The sequence below is a fragment of the Trachinotus anak genome, unplaced genomic scaffold (genome assembly GCF_046630095.1).
Source record: "Trachinotus anak isolate AG129_WGS33_773 ecotype Australia unplaced genomic scaffold, CSIRO_AGI_Tana_v1 ptg000019l, whole genome shotgun sequence".
In the NCBI taxonomy this organism is placed as follows: Eukaryota; Metazoa; Chordata; class Actinopteri; order Carangiformes; family Carangidae; genus Trachinotus; species Trachinotus anak.
This window is the reverse complement of record NW_027273870.1, coordinates 10395457-10416269: the sequence shown is the minus strand read 5'-3', so window position 1 is coordinate 10416269 and position 20813 is coordinate 10395457. Positions and strand designations below refer to the sequence as shown.

The 20813-nt window shown below is 39.4% G+C and overlaps 2 protein-coding genes across 8 annotated transcripts in view; one reads left to right on the top strand and one right to left on the bottom strand.

The window, feature by feature from the left end:
• Nucleotides 1–2805: 2805 nt before the first annotated feature.
• Nucleotides 2806–7254, bottom strand: LOC139636317 (keratin, type I cytoskeletal 19-like). The gene is made up of 8 exons (XM_071504284.1): nt 6859–7254; nt 5981–6063; nt 5605–5761; nt 4646–4810; nt 4381–4506; nt 3846–4066; nt 3538–3572; nt 2806–3446 (listed from the first exon to the last, which is right to left on the bottom strand). Exons 1-8 carry the CDS (start codon nt 7252–7254, stop codon nt 3340–3342), a joined length of 1290 nt encoding a protein of 429 aa, XP_071360385.1. The 3' UTR covers nt 2806–3339.
• krt222 (keratin 222) overlaps nt 7243–20813 on the top strand; it is a 28349-nt gene continuing 14778 nt past the window's right edge. For 2 of the 7 annotated variants that reach the window (XM_071504279.1, XM_071504276.1), the window contains exons 1-6: nt 7305–7427; nt 12858–12896; nt 13228–15029; nt 15406–15614; nt 19236–19318; nt 20285–20438. In XM_071504279.1, the coding sequence (XP_071360380.1) occupies nt 15014–15029; nt 15406–15614; nt 19236–19318; nt 20285–20438 (462 nt within the window). In that variant the 5' untranslated portion in view covers nt 7305–7427; nt 12858–12896; nt 13228–15013. Of the gene's footprint in view, nt 7428–12857; nt 12897–13227; nt 15137–15194; nt 15268–15405; nt 15615–19235; nt 19319–20284; nt 20439–20813 lie in introns of those variants that run through there. The other 5 variants (XM_071504282.1, XM_071504280.1, XM_071504277.1 and 2 more) reach the window with 4 other exon arrangements.

Here is a 20813-nt window from a genome sequence, read left to right as displayed (position 1 = left end):
CCCTGAGTGATACAGTCGTGCCAAGGCAGAACGGATCTTTGGTGCAGACCTTGGACTATAAATAAACCCTGATGGAGTCTGTAGGACAGGAAGGCCTTGCTTTAATGCCTCTGCTCTTAATTCTTTTTCTTTAGATTTAAGACGTGTAGGCTACCATTTACTCTGTCAACCCTAATGATGCTTTATTACTGATGAACTCAACACATAGGCTATAGTAAACTTGATGACACACACGCATCACAATTGTGAGTTAAGTAATGCTTTAGTAGGCTAATGTATGATTAGTGAAGTCAAGTTTCCGCTGCTTAATTCAGTTGAAGGGAAGTTTATTTCTATATCACCTTTCAAATAGAGAGTTGCTTTAGTCAAAGCTTTAGTCAGAGTGCTTTAGTTAGTATTTAGCTATTTAAATATACAAGAAAAGAGGACAAAAAGAGGAAAAATTGGTTTAAAACATAAAAATAATATAAGTAAAATGAAATATAAATGGACCAAGATGTGTCTCGTCAGGGACAGCCAGGGAATGAAAATCTGCCCTGGACCAGATAGAGTTACACCCAAACTGTGGACTCATGTAACAAAGCTAAATAATGGTGAACCACAGAGAATGAGAATCAAAATCTAGTATTTACTGGACAAATGTTATGTGAAGAACACGATTCACAGAAGTGGTTGGTGCCTGTGGTAAGAGCCCCCTGCTGGACTTCACTGACTATGAAAAACTTTATCAAAATATACATATTTTCATATCACACAGATACAATAAGCGTTTTGTTCAAATTCTTTGATTATTAAAAAAAAAATACATAAAATTAGAGGTCAAGCTGGTTTTCTAAATTTTTACAAATTCAACAAGAGCAAAAAATGAATTCCAAACATTTTCATCATAAGCCTCTAATTTGAAAAATCCATGTCAAAATAATGAAACAGCAGGGAAAACCACAAACACTGAAAAAATAGCACAATGTTTTTAAATGTGATGCTGCAGAATCTGTCATTACACCAATATGAATTCAATTTAAAATAGACATACTGAACAGAGAAATCCAGCACCCTAAACCCCAAACCTCCTGTACTGTAAGTGATAACATTCAAGACATTTGCCTCAGTAACCTGTGATGCCTTGAATATTCTCACAAATTTCTATAATATTCAGTAACTTAATGGATAAAAGTCTGACAAGATAAGATTCTTTATTGTCATTGTACAAAAAAATCTTTGATGCAATTGCATTCTGATCATGAAGTAAAGCAAATGAGCTGCTACAAGGAAGATTTTCTCACAGAAACAAGCGGACATGACCAAATATCTAATTCAGAACATGACAGTCAGTATTTGAGAACAGTACACTCATCACTGTGAATATACCGACATCTAGTGGACAGATGGAAACACTGTATGTAAAGATAGAATGTAAAGCCCTTCACTTCTGAGGAGTTAATAGTAATTGTAGTAGTAAAAGTAGTAAAAGTAGTAGTAGTAGTAGTAGTAGTAGTAGAAGTAGTAGTTAAGGGATACTGTAACGTGTTGAACAGTAGCCTTTGTTGCCACAATTAAGGGATAATATCAAGTGCTTAAAGAAAGTGCAACAGTGGCAAAAGTGCGACAAGAGTCAGCAAATGGACAATTTTAAGTTAATATTTGTTAACATTAGCTAAAATTTAGCAGCCAAAAGCTTTTAGTCATACAAGACGAAATAAGACCGTGGTGTTGTTAATACAACAGCCTCGATCCTAATTTCAAGTGCAATATGTTAATGGTACAATGATTTTACATAGTCCTAATTGCACATTAAGAGTAGGAATGCTGTGTACTACCGTTTAACAAGCATTTCATCTTCTGCCTAAAAGAGCTACGAAATAAACATTGATTGCCACTGTCACTGAATGAGCAATAGGCACACACATAAGGAATGTTCACCTACTGTGATGTTATTGAATATTTTTTGGCTGTAAATCTCTCAAGAAAAGGCTAAAAAAAATAATAAATGTCCAATAAAAGACCAATTAGGGAATAGCTGCAAAACCCCCAAGTGTTTTGAACTGAGCAGTTGTGTGTTTGGTATCTCCACCAAGGAGGTTATGTTTTCACCTTTCTTAGCAGGATTATATAAGAAGTACTGAACTGATTTGCACTGACCTTGGTGAGGGGATGTGTTACAGGCAAGGGAAGAAGCCAATACATTTTGGGGCAGGTCTGGGTAATTTACTATGCATGTGAATTCTTTCTCTGAAGTCTGGTGTATGTTTTTTGCCATCAGCCTTGGCAGAGGTCTGTGCACTCCTAGTGCCTTTCAAGTTACCTTTGATTTCAAATTTAATTTGTAAAAGAATGATTTTTTAAATTTATTTTCTCAAAAGCTACATTGTCTCAATTTAAATGTCAACTGAGATCATAAATTAACTAGACTTAATTATTAATCAGATTTATGTAGGATGTAAATATACCTTTTAGAAAAAATTGCCTTTTCAGCAAACTACTAGTTCAAAAACTAGTGACTTAAGAAAGTAGTGAACATAAAGATTTTCATAGTTAAATTAATTGCTAGTGTGGACTTGTATAAGATCATGAAAGAATGTTAAAATAACACTGCTATTTCCTTTTTGTTATCCTCTACAAAAAACTGTGTTTTTTTACAGATAAAACACAAGTGACATTGAACACAATAGTTTATAGACTACTTTAAGACTTTCACATTTTTGTGCAATGGTAGATGAAACAACTGGAAAACATGTTCTTTTGTTTTTTCAGAAAATTGACAAAGCAAAGATGCAAAGAGCCCAATTACAACCAGACACAAGACAGTTTCTAGGAAATGTGGTTTTAATTTAGAGATGTACTTCCATATTGACAATGGTATACTTTGTTTATGCTGACTGTATTAGTGTAACATTTAATTTTTCACATTTTGCATGACCTTTCATGCTTTCACTGGCAATTCTTTTACCACTCTGTATCAATCCAAGCACATTTCCTTTAAAAGGCTCACAGCGCCACCTAAAGTGTAAATCTGTTATTTCAGGAGGCAGGCTGGAGGACAGTCAGCAGAGTTGTTTTCAGTGGGCTTTGGATAAATGGGATGGTTTAATTTTATTTTGGCGAAATACATAAATATAAAATCTGGTTCAATCTCTAACATTTACACATTACTCTAAAACTTTTTAAAACCATTTTGCTTATTTCTTCTGACAATCAGAATAAATATTTTGTGACACCGCAGAAGTAGAGATATCTGATATCTGATTTGGGGATGGATTTCAGATCTGGGTGAAATAATAGCCCTGTTAATCTTTTTTTTCATTTTATTATTTGATCCAGATCTGTTGGGATCCAGCCTGTCTACTTGCTGATGACCTCTGTGTCCACATCTTCTGTGCGTGACACCACTTTTCCATCAACAATCTCTTCAATCACCACCTTCCTCCTCTGGGTTATGACTGGTTGATCTGTAGAGGGAATCAAAAACAAAATGAAATCTGTAGTATATTTCTCTTTAACAGGCAAAGAGCAAAAAATACAGCAGTGATGTAAACTTACGTTTGACCTCTTCGACTTTTGTGATGACGGTTTTCCTAGAAGGAAAGATGAGAGATAAGGAAAAAGTTCATTTTTCCATTCTTACCATTCAAGACAGAGATAATGCAAATGTTAAAGCAGTAGTCTGGCATTTTGGGAGATAAACTTATCCGCTTTCTAGCTTCACATTTAGCATGCAAACATGAGAGTGGTATTGAACATCTTATCTAATGCATAAAAGCAAATAAGTGCTTTTCCCAAAAATGCTAAACTAATTCTTTAATATGCTTTTACGCTTTTTTTATGAAGCAGAAGTGACATATCCTTACTTTTGATCCTCTCCATCCAGCAGCCTTCTATACTCAGCAATCTCCATCTCCAGCCTTGTCTTGATGTCAAGAAGCACCTGGTATTCTGCGGCCTGCCTCTCGATGTCCAGCCTCATCTGGCTGAGCTCGCTCTCCAGGGCGTTGACCATGGCCTGGAGTTGGCTAAGCTGCAGGCTGTAGCGGGACTCTGTCTCTGACAGTGTGCCCTCCATGGCAGATTTCTGTACAGGAGACAAAACACACAGGAGATATGAGAGTTTACTGTGAGCACTAATTGTTTGTTTTCTAATTCTTCTTTCCACTTAAGTTACTGGAGCAAAAAAAACTTACTGACAGGTTTACTGACTGCTATCTGTAACATATGTCACTATGGTATGTGTGTTGTGCGCAACATAGAAACATTTGATTACAGAATTGATGTTGAGCAATGCAATAGGTCAGAGACATAAAAGTTGTATTGTAGGGGAAAATACTGCATGGAAATATGTGCTGCGGCTTCTTTTACGTGCATCTGTTCATGTGTAATCTGCCATACCAGGCTGAGCTGGGACTGCAGCTCAATCTGCAGGGCCTGCAGTGTCCGCTTAAGGTCGTTGATCTCACTGCGGGAGGTCTGGAGGGTCTCTGTGCTGGTTGCCACCTGCTTGTTCAGCTCATCAAACTGGAAGCATCATATTAGACACGGTCACAAGGCTATTCAGGCAATAAGGAGACCACTTGATACTTAGTTAAATGTGGGCATGAGATGATGATATGCACATGGTTTTAAGATGTTAAATGTATTCTCTTGCTGTCCTCACCTTGACCTTGTACCAGTTCTCCATTTCGCGGCGATTCTTGTCAGCAATGCCCTCATATTGAGCTCTGATCTCATCCAGGACACTGTTCAGATCCTCCTGGGGCCGGGCATCCACCTCTACCTTCACAGAGCTGGCAGTAACTTGGCTGCGCAAGGCCGCAAGCTCCTACAGGTGGGATGACAGTCAAAGGTAAGGTAAGGTCAAAAATAAAAACTATGGAAAGGAAAAGAAAGAACGGGATCCTGAAATAGCACATTCTTACGCTGAATTAATAAGCAATAAGCCGCACCTTGTTCAATTCAGGTTTGGCTGCTACAGCCTTACATGATCTGGTATGACCTGTAGCTCATAATGGCTAACGTCAACTTTAAATGGATAGACGTTGTGTAACTTACATTACTTAAACTCTCTTCTCAAAGTGAAACCTTATCTGATGAATCTATGTATCTTTCATGGTGATAGACATTTATTTACCATAGGAGACCTTTTTCAGCATCTCCATAAATAAAGAGGCAGTAAATCAACCGGTTATCATCTGAGATGTCTTGTAATCAGATGATGTCTTATGAGTCATTATTTTTTTGCAGCACCCAATGGCAGTGCTTCCTGCCATTGGCCTTAGGGTGCCTTAGTTTAGAATTAATTTTTGTTTGTGTAAGCAAATGATAACATCTCTGGGGAGGGATTAAGCAAACAGCTGACGAAATGTCTCACGAAAAACCATTTAATGTTGTTCTTACCCTTTGTTCTCAGGAACTGTAGCAGTAAGACTTCTTAAATACATGCAATGGATGAATGGATCATATTCCCTTCTGGTCTTGTAATGAAACTATCTATCCTCTGAACAAGATTTAGGTTTGGTTTTCCAGAAATTGATGCTGAAAGTAATAACCATGTAGATACTGATACCTGGGTTTACTGCAAAGGTGTAATGCTATTCCTGACAGTAGAACTCTCACCTCTTCATGGTTCTTCTTAAGGTAGACCAGCTCCTCCTTCAGGCCCTCCACCTGCATCTCCAGGTCAGTCCGGGTCATGGTCAGTTCATCCAGAACCTTGCGCAGTCCGGCAATGTCCGACTCCACAGACATGCGCACTGCCAGCTCATTCTCAAACCTGTGAGGAAAGCAGCGAGGAGGTTCATGGTACCACACCCAAAGACAAAAATAATTCAAGGTGATGCTCCACCAAAACCAGTCACACTTGTTTTCTCACTTTGTTGACCATTACACCCCTAGGACAATATGTACAAGAAGCAATTATAAAACATAGTAATGCTAATCAGTTTTTTAACCACAGAGGGATTATAATTCCTTATATAACCTTTCCACTCACTTGATTCTGAAATCCTCTGCTGCCAACCTGGCGTTATCAATCTGCAGCATCAGCCTGGCATTGTCCTGTGAGGCAATACTTATCTAGAAGCAAAAAAAGCATTGTCAGTGGTTTGTTATCCACATATCATCCCATCACAAATGTGTGTTCGTGATTCATTATCTAGAATGTGGGCTAACAAGGTTTTTGTTGATCAGCAGATTAATTTTCTGTACACCTGACTTGTGCCGGATGGCGTCAGACTATTATCACATTTACTCATCAAGCGATAAACATTACAGGGTATGTAACATGACAGGGTTTGCTGGTCAGAAACAAAAAATGATAAGGAGCTTTAGTTTTAAAGTCCAGCACACCAGCCAACTTTTTCTTTCTGCGCATGCACATGCTCTAAACCATCTATGTAGCTCTTGATATAATTTCTCATGGTTTTGCTGATCCACATTGCCTGTGCACATGACTAGACTTTAACGAGGACTCATAGAAGTGGGAAAATAAGAAATGAATAAAAGGTTTTCTTCGACTGGCTGATCTGTGGAAGATAAACCCATTTTCTTGTTGCAATGTATCAGGTCAAGTTATAAGAGGATGGCGATTTAACATGATACGAAATATAATGATAAATTATAATTCTTTATATGTTGGTTGTTTTAGGCCATAGTTTAACAACCATCTTTAGCCAATTATATCCAAGTGATTAAAAAAAAGGAGTTCTGGGGCTGGAAAACACATAACATAATTTGAAGATTAGCATATATTATATTTTTTATTATGTTTATTGTCTCTTATCGATATTATTTTGCAAGTAGGGAAAAATAGTTTATGTAATTTAAAGCATTTTGTTTCATACTAACTGGAGTGGAGAGGGAAAAGCTCACCTTTCTGCGCAGGTCGTCGATGATCGCCTGATACTTGCTGTAGTCCCGGACCGTGGGGGTCTGCTTCTCGTACCACTCGCGGATTTGACGCTCCAGCTTCGCATTGGTGGACTCCAGAGTGCGCACCTTTTCCAGGTAGGAGGCCAGGCGGTCATTGAGATTCTGCATGGTCATTTTCTCGTTAGCAGAAACGGAGAAGCTGCTGCTGCCACCTCCGTCGCCTCCGAACGCCGCGGCCAGGTCAAAGCCGGAGCCAAGGGCGTTGGAAGCGTAGGACACCCGGACGTTTCTGCCACCCGCACCGCCATGGACGCTCATACCCCGCCTGGAGGCTGACAGCGAGGGAACCGAAGACAGGGACAAGGAGGACAAGCTAGGGCGGAATGTGGCGGTCATGTTGACTTCTGTTCTGACTCGAGTGCGGTGTTCACTGACAGCTGACAAACTTCGAGAGTGGCGCGGAGGAGCTGGTGCCGAGGCCGCCCGGAGGATAGATTTTTATAGCCGCCTTCCTGGAGGTGGGTGCGGCCCGACAGGTACACGGAAAGATGCTGCTGCCTTCATCACAGGTGTGACCACACAGGGCGTGGTGGCTTGGCATTCAAGTTTACTGCCCATGATATTTAACGGCTGTCAGGGCACATTTCTCTAAGGCGTGTGAGGCAATGTTCATCTTGAATTTAATCCTGTCTGACACACTTAGTCTCAGGGGGAAATAGGGGGAGAGTTTCCCTTTTGTAGGCAGACTGTTGTTAATTTACTTTATTATTTTAATTCTGAATGTATCCCACAGAAACTGACCCGAAACTTAAATGCCAATGTGTCACTTTAGTAGAAAGTTTTTTTTTTTGTGTTGTTTGTCTTTGAGTTTTAAAGATATAGTTATTACCGTCATAATAATCTTAAAACGCTGAACATTTCTCCTCTCTCATGAAAGACAAACAAATAGTAAGTCTGGAAAGAGAAAAAGGTAGGTGTATTACAGCTGTTACGCATAAAGAAGTCGAAGGGTAGACTATTTGACTGCACATACTATACATTTACTGAAAAAGGAATTCATGCATCACTTATTGAACACACATTCAAACATACTGTTATATTCTCCCTCACTTGTATGTATAACACAACATGACCCTTATGTTGTCAAGGCGCTTGAAAACCTGCCATTTGTTTTTGACATTTCTTTTAGTTAAATGACATGTTGTTATGAGGTGTAGGCACATATCTCAGAGATCTAATTGCTAATTACCCGTAAAACTTATTTGTTCCAGTGCTGCCTCAGGCTGCTGCTGCTGCTGTTGCATAAGGTTTTATAGGCGAGTGTGTACTTTTAAATTTACGCCCCTATAAGTTTGACATAAGAAGCTGGATCAGTGACTTGACCTCTTCGGGTTCATTCTTCTCACCAAAACCTGAGCTTGGATATGACTCACAACATGAGCTGAAGTTCTTCCTCCCCTTTTCCACAAAGACAGAGACTGCAATTCTCCCACGGACAGTGACCATTTCATGTCATGTAGTGGTTTGATGAAACCCGAGGCAGGTGTGTGTTGACCGGTCCTGTCAGCAGGTTTTAAGATTACCTTGACGTGTAGAAGGTGTATCACACATGCTAGAACAAAAAAACACATTTTCAGTAACCCCCAGTGGCAGATGCCCAAGATTGGGTTGTTGTATCAGGATCCAGCATGACTGAGAGCAACAAGTGTTTACAAATATGACATTACAAAATCTTAAAGAATGCCCCTCTCTGTCACCTGCCTAGCTTATAATGCCTATCCAACCATGCAAAAAATGTTTACTGTGCAGGTAGAAGTTGATCTTGGCAGCGATACTTGTATATTCCTGGATAAACACAGAAACTATAAAAACTGTTTTTCATAGCAGCTGCCAAGTGGCCCTGTTTTCAAAGCTAATGCTTTGAAACTGAATAGGTTCCAATTCCCATGAAAAATGAATCACCTAAATTGTACGTAATTACCAGCACTGGCCATGTGAAATAGATAATTTAGAAGTGACTGGCAGGTGTTAAACTTTAGTTAATGGGTGGACAACTGGGTGCTGCCTTTTAATCAGATGTTCTTGATCTTTTTATCTTTTTTTTTTTTTTTTTTTTTTTTGGCTGACTTTCAAATTGCGTAGGTTTCCATGGCACTGATCACGCTGACGCAGTTTTAAGAACAGAGATGTATACTGAGATATATTATTAGAAATGCATGTACCAACGTTTAGTAGAGACAACACAGAGGTTTAAACTCAAGTTAAACTGGCAAAGTAGATTAAACTAAGGTTAGATTAGCATTACAAAACAGAATATTTTAAACTACCAGTAAAAAGTTCAGGTTCAAACTAGGTACAAAGTGATAATCATTAAAAACAAGGTTTGACTGACACAGGAGCTTAAAGTGTTTCATTGTTGCCTCGAAGAAGAAGAGCTGCTCAGAGGACATATTATAACCTCTTGAATTGTAAGGGCAACAATGGCTTAAGCTCTCGGCAAGACTGATAAATAAAGAGCTGGCTATGTAGCAAGAGCAAAACTTACAAATAGCTCTTTTAAACTCAGGTTATAATGACAGAGGAGTTTAAACCAGGACCAAAACTGTACTAACCCAGGGATTAGGGGTCCAGTTGAAGCTGTCGCTCTGTCACTGGTGAAATTTTCAACAAAATGTACAATCACAGTTTGAGTGTGCTGTCTTGGTGAATTTCTTGTCTTAGTATTTCTTATCTTGTTGAATTCTTAATAAATGACTACATTCAGAAAAAAAATACTCTCTCAGTTACTGCATATGCATATTTAGCTGTAAGTTGACCACCTGGTTGGCTGTAAACTGAAATGAGTAGAACTCAAGTAGAACTGAGAAAGTGGCCAGTTTCAAATGTAACAGAAGTCTAATTAACCCCTGTGTCATTACAGTAAACTGTACAGATTTGACTGTGTATATTGTCATGATTAAATCCCTTAGCTAAGCTCAGCAACATGAATATTACCTGCATTTCTGTGAGCTGGCAGTGCAAATACTTGCAAATAGTTTTACTAATACTTTTTTGACACTGGGTCTCAGGAAAGATTTACAGTATTTAGCATTTACAATATTTTATTTATTCATAATGGTTGCTTGATAATGAAAATAATTCATAGTTGTATCCCTACAAACAATATTTTATCATGATGTTGAGTGAGTTTATTTTGCATAAGAACTGGTAAAAGATAAAATAGGATTTGTCATTAAAAAAACATAATTTAAATACAGCGCAGGTAATCTGGTATGATTGAGGTCTCTGTCACAACTTCTGCTGTCCCAGAATGTCTTGTTAATGTCAAACGGTCTTGATCATTAAGGTCATGTTGTCATGTAATCACATGCTTGAAGGTTGGATCAAACAAAGAAACGCCTCTTCTCACTTTACCTTGCCATTTTACCGGACATATATCCCGCCTTCCAGCCCTTCTGTTGACCCTAATAACCACAGGTAAAATCATCAGGGACGAGGCCCTGACTTGTTCGCCTGAAATATTTGCCCATCCTCATTCTACACAACACTGAGTGACACCTTAGTGGGGCACTCCTAGTGAAATTGTTTTATGAGAACTAAGTATTGTGTAACCCTGAGGTATTTTGCAAAATGTCAAACAAATCATGACGAGGATAATAGTTTTTTGGGCCCTGCCGCAGTACTTCTTTTTACATATAACACAGATATTTAATGACACTATTTAATGATGAGATTTTAATGTAAGTATTTTCCCCTAATGTAAGTATTTTTCCCTCAGACCTCACAAAATTAGTTTTATTATTTATGCTAATGACACTTCGTTAACCTTATGAATTCTTCTCTCTATGTAGTGTTAATTACAAACGAACTCTCCCAGCCAGTCAGGAGGAGCCACATTGCCTGGTTCGTACATGTGTGTCAGATTAATTAAACCGTTCCCTTCACTTCCCTTCCTTGTACAGTTGTCAATCACTTTCAAAGGTGTTTCTTTCATCTGTATGTCATGTTGATCCTCTAGACTGTAATCTGTGAAATGTATGGTATGATGTCTGTCTATGAAGAGGACAAACTAAATTTTTCATCTAACACTGGTATGATCAGTATTTAAGTTGTAGGTGTGGAGGGTTTGCTTGCTGGAGTAAAAAGGGTCGGAGAAAGTTTTTGGCGAGAAATGTGCACATTCTGGTTCTGATAGTGTCTGAGCTAAGGTTAGGGTGGGTCTGTTGGAGTTTGTATGTGAAGTTATGTGTGGCTGTGAGTATTTTCAGAAGTTGGGACATTGAAGTCTGCCTTTGGTTATAATGCAAAAAAACTCAAGTCATGTTCCTAAACAGTACGTACAGGGAGGCCAGTACATGGCCTAAAGTGTGAAACCTTGAGTTGAGGACCTGACTCTTATACAGTACTTGTATATATACTTGTATACACTTGCGTATATGTGATGACTGCACATTTTAATGATGGCAGCCACTGATGTTGATTGATAAGGCCTGGTTCTCAGTATGAGTTCCAGTTCATCTAAAATGTGCTTGAGTTAAGCTCTTCCATACTAAAATGGGAAAAAAAAAATTTTATGGACCTCACTTTGTGCAAAGAAGCATGTTTAAACAGGAGGGGGTCATAGACAAACTGTTCCCACAATGACAGCACAAATAAAATATCCTTGTATCTAAAGTTAGAGTCAGCTAAGTTTCGTCTTTTTCATCTCTTGAATGTATTACATAGCATGTACTGGTGTCATGAATATGCAAATTAGCATGTGGCATAATCTAGCAACATTACGAGCAGCAATGATACAGTAGCTACTTTACATTTGAAATGTAAACTGAGGTAGTGAGTAACTGTGTGTCTGACATTTGGTGCCAGGCAGGTGGTGGTCAGTGGGTTTGTCAGAGATTTTCTGCTTAAAATGAAACGAGGATGAAGATGATGATGAGAGAGCGAGTGAACCAAACAATAAAACAGAGGGCCAGAAAACTCAATAATGAACTGGAGGGTGCTTTGTGAGCGACCCCTTTCACATTGCACATGGTCATTTGACCCAGGGTTGATATAGAAATGGTTATTAGTCCAGCTTTAAATGGTAAAATGGTAAAATGACGATAATGATTATTTTAACTAGAAGCATGAATGAATGTATAACAGGTATAAATAAATCCTGAGGGTCGCAGATTGAGTGATACCTACTTTTATTGCTTTTTCGGCCTCTTACAATACCTTCACACTGCAAGTCAAAGCACATGAGACACGTTTTAGCTGAACATAGCTCTTCTAAGGAGTTTATGTGAAGATAATCTCTTCTGTGGTTTTGTATTTAAACCACAATACCTTCCAATCCAGAACTTGAGTAGCTTGCATAACGATATCATGTACAGACAAAAACCAGCTGGCAAGGACTTTTATAATTGTTAGAGGATGGATCAAAAGCTATTGTGCGGTTTTAACAGGTGTTTCTTTTTTTCCGTCTGTCAAGCACCTTTAGTAAAAGCTTCTTCTACAGAAAATGAGGGATCAATAAGTAACGATCAAGGAGCTACTTAGCACCCACCGTGGAACAGAGAAAGGCGAATCTTAAGTCACAGGAGTCAAGCACAGCAGACTGTTGAGACTGTTCAGTGTTAAACCCATAACCTGAGGCTGACTTCATTTGTTTTCACCCTTGTAGGAAGTGGCCAGCTCTGAAACCTCTGCGTCATCTCCTGAAATTTGCATTTTTAACAAGTCACCACCTGCTTTTCCCTTTAGCTCGTAATTACACAACTGCCCTTGCTAAACACTCCTGCAAATGCCATAAAACAGAGGCAGTTCCTTGGATCTATGTGGGAGCAACATGACATCTGAAAACAGGCTTGGTAACATTCCTCGTTTGCAGTCACAGCGAAAATCATCAGTCCCAGACAGTCAGTACACAGCTGCCTGCAACGCCCTGACGGGTGTTGTTTTTCCAACTGACACTATCAATCACTGTCACCAACATCGCCACCTTCTTTTGCCAACAGGATGGTACCTTGCTGAAACGGTATGGGAGTGTGATGATGGTAAGTGTCCTGGTGGTGCTGTGTGTGTGTTTGTGTGTGTGTGTTTAAGAGTTTGTTTAACTATGTTCATGGAGTCTGAGGAGCCCACTATACTTGTGGGGTCTGACAGCTTTGTGGGGACCAAAATGCTAGATCTCACAACTTTAAACTGCTGAGGGTTAGGGTCAGAATTAGGTCTTGGTCAGTGAGTGAGTGTGTGTGTGTGTGTGTGTGTGTTTAATAATTCAAATTTCTCTTTCCACACTTTTCCCTTTACTATCTATGATGGATATTCTCTCTCTCTCTCTCTTTATCTCTCACTATATCGCTCTGTCTTTTTATGACTATACAGGTGGATGAAAACCACAAACCCTGACAAACTGTTAGGTCAACAAAACCACATGAGACTGTCAGCTGGCTGCTCCTCATCTGTCGTTTCTCTGGGATAAGAATAAAAGTCTTCACAGGGACAATATTTGTACAATGGTTGTAGCAGATAGAGCTGCAGGCCCTGTATTTATAATCCTCACATCCTGGCTTTTTGTAAAGCACACTTGTTTACCCAATAAAGAAGTCATCTGATTGTCAAACTGACAAAAGTTGCTCTTTAAGCACCACTCTGTCAAAGTAGGTACAGAAACATATTAGATAAAGAAGAAAATAGATACTCCAAACAGTGGAACTACATTTTAATGTACCATTCACACTCAAAGGATAAATCACTACTTTTTAACTGCATGAGTTGTAGTTGTATTCACACAAAAAGGCTGAACTTTTGATTAATGCATTTATTTGTAAGCAAATCATATTTTAAAACATACAGTCAGCATTTTATTTGTTTTGTGAGCAAATCTTTAAAGTGAGACTATGCAACTGAAATGAAAGAGGAAATAAGATTTTATGTAGCAATAACAAATAAGTACTGAGAGGGAAACTTGGACCTGATAAGGTTTCAGTACCCATCCCTAGACAAGCATTTGCATGCTCCCAAATGGCGAGTTTGTCTGTGAGTTGATTTAACAACTAGCTCTGTGACTTCATTTCATCATCAAGCTTAATTCCAGCTCTACCTTTTACACAGAAACGCGCAGAGAAACTTGGCTTATGTGACTGGACCTTTACTCTGCATTTTAGCATAAGCCTGTGCCTTCCATCCACAGTGACAACTGTGTAGCACTATCAGAAAGCAGAGCCACACCGTTGTTTTTTTTTTGTTCGTTTTTTTTGTGATAGTGGACCAACCCATTTGTTTACATTTGTCTCACACACATTTGTATGTATTTGTACCGTAGCTTAAACATACAGTGGTATCCTGATACCACACCCATGGTTTAACCAAACATCCGTCTTATCATAAAACCTTAAATATTTTCATTATATTATTGGTCTGTGATGATGCTGTACACACTGTCTGCTAGCTATAGAGGATGGCTATGGAAATACATGCAAATTGCGGAAGTGCTAAAACCATAATGTGTCTGCTGAAAACACAGGGCTGTGGTTGTTACAGCGTATCTGCAGACTGTGTATCTAAGGAAATACTGACACCACATTAGAATATTTGGACGATGAAACCTTTGTCCCAGACAGTCAGACGCAAACACTCAGTTATTCTCTAAAACCAGCCAAGACTGTTATTGAGCAAGAGTTCGCTCTGCACAAAGTGTGTCTTCAATTCAGAGCTGAGTGTATATGGACACAGGCTACACATTATTTACAGTACATGTAACCTCTTATTTAAGCAGGACTCAGATACACACAAACACTCACACACAGGTCCTGTCACTGTGTCTCCCTGAACATTCCCTCCACAGCTTGTGTCTCCCTGTTTGAAAGCAGCTCAGTAATCCTGGATCAGAGAGCACAAAGGGCCCCAGAGTGCTGGTGATGTAAGCACTGTGTCCACCAACTGTGCCTACCCCACTGCTCTCTCCTCTCCAAAATGCTGCTCTGGGTGGTGAGGTGGGACAGGGAGGACCATCCCTATCGTGGCTGTGCCTGAAGACTACAGACTGGCATAGAAGCAGTGATACTGGCGGGCTAATGGCAGCCTGTGCTCTGTCTCAGGAGCCTGCTGCTGCTGACGACCTGGATCACAGTGGGAAGGGAGAAAGTGTTGACCAGCTTGCTGCTGAGGAATGTGGCTAAGCTGTGGTGAGTGGTGGATCAGCTCAGTGTGATCAGGCAAATAGACTGAGGGACCTTTGCTACCTGTTACTACATTTACTGTGCTTTACTTGTGGAAGGCCTCTTTGTCTCAGGTGAGTATCGCTGGGTAAACATTTACCTAGTAAACGCCTCCAGCAGCGTGTGGTCTCTGACTGGATGGCAGATTGTTTGCTGTGAAAGTTGTAACTTTATTTTACTGTGTATGAATTCTGTGGGAAACATAGTAAGTCCGCCGGTCGCATACTATCTGCATGTTTTGACCATCATTGGCTCAAACAGCTGTGTCATGTCATTTGACGAAGTGGAAATATCAGTGGCTCGTTGTGTGTATCTGTAAACATTTGGGTGTGCGCTCTCTCAGATCAGGCATCCGTGGACTTGATGCAGGACACCAGTCAAACCATGTGGGGTCTGAATGCCCGCTTGAAGGGCTTCCTGGAGCAGGTTAACAGGCTGCAGGAGGCCAACCAGCAGCTGGAGGCTCAGATAGTCAACTGGGGCATCAGGAATGCCTCACGTTCCCAGGACTGGTCCCGACAGGAGCAGACTGTGAAGGAGCTCCGTGCTCAGGTCAGACTCACATTTGTTGAAATCTTTAATCACTAGGTGATCTTTTATGATCAGTAGTACTATTAAAACACGCTTGGAAATTGCACATCACAGGCACAATACAGATGTAGCAGACATGCTACAGAATTATTTCCACTCAGGCTTTATGATTATGCTCAGATTATTCTCCATTACATCAGCTCAAGGCCATCTTTGCTGGCAGAGAACAGAAGCAGGTGTATATAATCAAACAGTAATGACTGTGGTAAAAACAAGGACACAGTCGATAACTAGTGCTGATGACAGCTGCGTGCAATATGTCAACAGTCTCAAATACATGTTCACTTAAAGGCCAGGTAATGGCTGTGGTGCAACCCTGGTATGAAGACAGATGCCACAGTCCTACCTCTGTTTTTAATCAGTAAAAACTACCATATAACATCAGCTTCTTCATATTTATAATGTTGCTGTTGGGGCTTGATTCAAGGACTGACAGTGTGTGATGGCTGAACATGGGTCTGAGCCTAAAAAAGCTCCAAATTGCTGTTGATGATTTATCTTTTTGACATGATTACCCCTTGCTGGTTTGGAGAATCAGCAACCTAGTCTTGATACATGACACCCTTTTCTAAACCAACTGGATACTGAAGCTTATTTGTCATTCATTTTGAAGAAACACTGTTTTAAACAAAAGCAAAATACCAAAATAACACTAAAATGTAAGTACTGAGATTGCACAAAAGCCCATGAGGTGAGAGGTAATGCCACATCAAACAAACTTGCTGCAGAGGATTAGAAGCATATATATATGTGTGTGTGTGATTATGCCTGGATCAAAGCCATAGAGACACAGCAAGAATGCTGGCTGTCACACGCAGAAAGAATGTGGAACTCTTTATTACCTGAAAAGTTTTTCCACTCAGTAGACCATTAACGCCAACCAGTATGGCTGCTCACATGACTTGACTTGATGGTTTTTAACAGCTGCCTGGTTTAAGAGTCACTTTCTGCTTGACGTGCATAAGTAGGTGTTTTAATGACTCCCTTGTTTCTCATTGCATACCACGTCACTCAGCTCGTTTCCAGAGTTTGGCAGATGAGGACATGAATATGACAGGCACAAGAGCAAACTCTGCTCGTTTAATTGTTCACTAATCCAGGGAATGCTTTCATGTTAACATGTAGGATTACTTCCCCATTTCTTCTCTATAACTGCTTTATAATATCTTTTTATATACAGTGCAAACTTAATGGTGGGTAATCAGCCTGTAAGACATTAAATAAATGATCTTGTCAATGCTCTCATTCACTCATTTCACAGGGGCCTACAAATGGGAAGCTGTAAGAAAACATCCACATAATGAGTGTACAATAATGTTGCTGGTATAAATGTTATGGAATATTCCATAATATCTTTGTCTTTCCCCCAGCATGGGTGTGTCTTTTTCTTAAAGTGTTGCACTCCTAAGTAAACAAAGGGAAATTAGGGTGTGTTAACATTTTCTCGTAAGTGATAAAAGATGAGAAGCCACGGTTCTGTGCTTGGAATTTACCTTTGGTTTTTGTAACATCCAGACAGCTTTTTATCTCAAATAGTGAGATTCGAATGAAACCAAAGAATTAAAAAAAAAAGAAGAATTTGCGATGAATCTACACTAATGTTGAACATATGAATACAGTTTGTTGGCTGTGTTGAAAAAAAAAGTGTTGGCTTTGTTCCATGTACAGTATGTATAATATGTATACAATATGTACTCTTTTAGCACTGATTGACTATTTGAGCCTGCAGGTCAGGTGAGGAGAAGAGAAACAAATACTATGCACAATGCTGATTTGTTTTGAACAGAGGTACAGTTGTTACACTACAGTGTTTCTGCAATAGTGGCGACCCACGAATTTATTACCATTGCTGGAACATTATGATGTCGCAATTACAGGACTCTCCAGAGGGCTTTTAATTTGAAATGAGAGATACAGGAAGTGGAGACGCGTGATGACCCGTAGCCGGGGTGGGAAGGAGTGCATGGTCGATAGGAATTTGAGTGTGTAAAGTGGTGTTCACAAATAATTCCAGTGTTTATAGTTGTAAATCAACCTTTGTAAACCTGTAAAATAAATCTACAGTGAGAAGATCTGATCTAAAGGGACCCTCTATGCTTAAGTAATTGTGGTCTTTTTCATCTGAGGTTCTTGAGAAAGTAATCTCATCTTAATTGATATCTTTTATGAACAGAAATAATGTTTTTAATAGTTTCCAGTTTGATTTTAGGGTGCATCATAGTACCAATACAGCTCTTGTTAAGGTTACCAATGACCTTTTGTTGGCTGCCTGCTGACTCGCTTTTGGTTTGATATGGTTTTCATTGTATCCTCCTACATCACCTGGAAACATGGGTAGTCATTAAGGGCTCGGACCTTAGTGTATCACCGTCTTACTTCTTAAACCGAACTTTTTCTGCCACCCTGGATAACCCCATTCCCTCACGGCTCAGTTAAGATGGGGTGCGCTCAAGGCTCTCCTCTTGGCCCCCTTCTATTCTGAATTTACATACTGCCACTTAGCAAGAATCAGGGTGTGCTTAATCATTTTAATGCTGACGACACTCTGTTATATATGTCTATCAAGCCCACAGATCCTAGAACTTCTTGCCTGTCAGATATTAAATCCTGGATGTCCGAGAATTCTCTCAGACTTAACGATGATAAGACTGCAGTAATTCTGGGTCTGGCCTCTCAGCTCTTTTGGTGCAAATCTTGATGACCTCACCATTTATATTAAGCTGGTAGTGAGGAACCTTGGGGTAATATTTGATGCCAGTCTAAGAATTGATAATCAGGTCAAACATGTGGTTCAGCCCTGTTTCTACCAGCTCAAGATCATTTCTAAAATTAGATAATATCTATTATCTATAAGGAGCCCTCCTGGTCACCCCTAGATTAAGGTTTGTGACTGAGGGCAGTTAGGCTTTTGCTCGCACATTCTGGAGCTCTCTCCTGACTGAAATCAGATACTCCTGCATCTTCACTTCTTTTTTCAACTTCTTTTAAATCTGTTCTTAAAATGCATCACGCAAAATCTTTTTGTGAGCCTTTGGTAATGATATGTGTTTTATTTATATTGTTTTATCCCTAATTATTGTTCTTATATATTCTATTGTCTTTCTTTATCTATTGACAGATCCTACTTATAATTTTTGATATATGTTTTATTTTTTCTTTTATTACTCTTATTTTCTTATTCATTTAATTGAATCTTCATTTCTACTATGCTCAGGCTTTTTAGTCTTTCTCTTTTATTTTTCTGTGAAGCACTTTTTAAATTTTCTTAAGAATAGTTATATATGAATAAAGTTATTATCAATACTATTGTTATTATTATTATTATATATCAAAGTACAGTATTTGCATGTGTTGATGTAGGACATAAGATACAAAATATCACTTACTGCTAATAAATGAATGTAATATCCAAAACTAAACAAAGCCTTTTACTTCCCTTTTTTAATAGACCTCATTCGAATGCCACAGCCCAGCCCACCTCATTCACTTATGACTTGACAGCTGAAAAACTGTATGTTGTCTTTGCACATTCCTTGATCTAATCCGATGTTATTGTGATGTATTTTTGTGCTATATTTCCAGGTTGGTAAACTGCTGATAGAAAATGCCCAGCTGGCATTACAGTCTGACAGCATGAAGTCCAAAGCTGCTGCCATCCAGGCCAGGTCAGCTGCATTTGGCTGTAGTTTTCCTGAAAGCTCTAACTCTCCCCTCCCTCACTCAATACAGTCTAGCCCTTATTGATCAATATATTAGGCAAGAGATCACATCCCATAAGCATGCAGTCATTCATACAGTTTATGTCCAGAGTGATTAGATAAAAATACAGTTTTCTGGATTTGAATTGGTAACATTAAATACATGTCAGTGAGAAAATGTGGGTTTATCTATACTGAGCCATAAAACATCTAAATATACTGAGGAGAGCCATAGAATAACCATCAAAGATTTCTTGTTTTCATCCTGCTGCAATGCATTTCTAGTCCTCTGTTATCTAACTCAGGCCAGTTCCCGCTCTTGTGAGCCAACCTGCATATAAATCCAGGCCAGGCTTTGTGCTGCGTTGGCACTTTCACTTATGTATTGATGCAGAGTGACACTGAGCCCACCAACACCACCTCCCTCTCTCTCTCTCTCTCTCTCACACACACACACACACACACACACTCTCTCACACACACACACACACACACACACACACACACACCACCCCTCTGCTGTCAGCCATTAACCCATGAAGGACAGTGGCGACACGCTGCAGCTTGAAATAAATACCCGTGTTCTATTTATAGCTCCACCTGATGTGTCTCCTGCCCAGCTAAGTGAGTCTGTGAAAATCTGGACTGTGTTTAAGACATACTTAGGATGATGTCTAGTTCTTTTGGCTTGTAGTTAGTTATGATTTCTGAAACACCTCACAGTCAGGTGGTCAGTGTATTCCCGTTAGCTATTATTGGAATTGCTTAAATCAACTTAAAATTCACATCACTTAATAAATATATTTTCCTCTAGTGTCTTGACCATTACATATTTTCTCCCTGTGTTCATATGAGGTTTATATTTATTTACAAATGATCAACAATAAACCCTGAATGAGGATCAGTAAATAATCTCAGCTGTTGGCATTGCAGGTGTGAGACAGAGGAGCGCAACACCCGGCGTCTGGAGCAACAGGTGGCTCTGCTCAGGGAGTCAAAGAGGAAGGCAGATCAGAGCAGCATGACACTGCAGGCAGATTTTCACCGCTCCATGACAGAGCTGCAGAAGATGCACCAGGAGTTTGAGGTCACTAAATGTACTGAAAATGCTTGTTATGACATCTTTTTCTATGGTTTCCTTTTTTTCTCCTCCAGTTCGTCTGTCTGCCTGTTTTACTGTGCCGTCACACTAAAACCTTTTTTTATTTTAATGTTCACTTTGTTCATTCACACAATGAAAATAAAATGTCACATGCCCCCAAATATGATATATCAGAATACTCATATGGATATGAATAATATTAAGAATTAAATAACCCCTTTCAATACCTCAGTATCTCTTGAACCTTGCAAGCAAACACCAGGCTGGATAACCCAGCAAATGTAAGACATCGTGTTTGGGTTAAGTACAGTGTCTTCTGGACAAGTAGTGCTGTGGACATTAGATGAAATTACATAGTTG

Bases quoted from the DNA above. Each gene is read 5' to 3' on its own strand.
- LOC139636317 (XM_071504284.1), bottom strand. From the start codon at position 7,254: ATGACCGCCACATTCCGCCCTAGCTTGTCCTCCTTGTCCCTGTCTTCG. The intron at 4,811-5,604 runs GTGAGAGTTCTA...TCCCACCTGTAG, and splicing joins TTAAGAAGAACCATGAAGAG to GAGCTTGCGGCCTTGCGCAG. The intron at 4,507-4,645 runs GTGAGGACAGCA...TGATGCTTCCAG, and splicing joins AGAACTGGTACAAGGTCAAG to TTTGATGAGCTGAACAAGCA.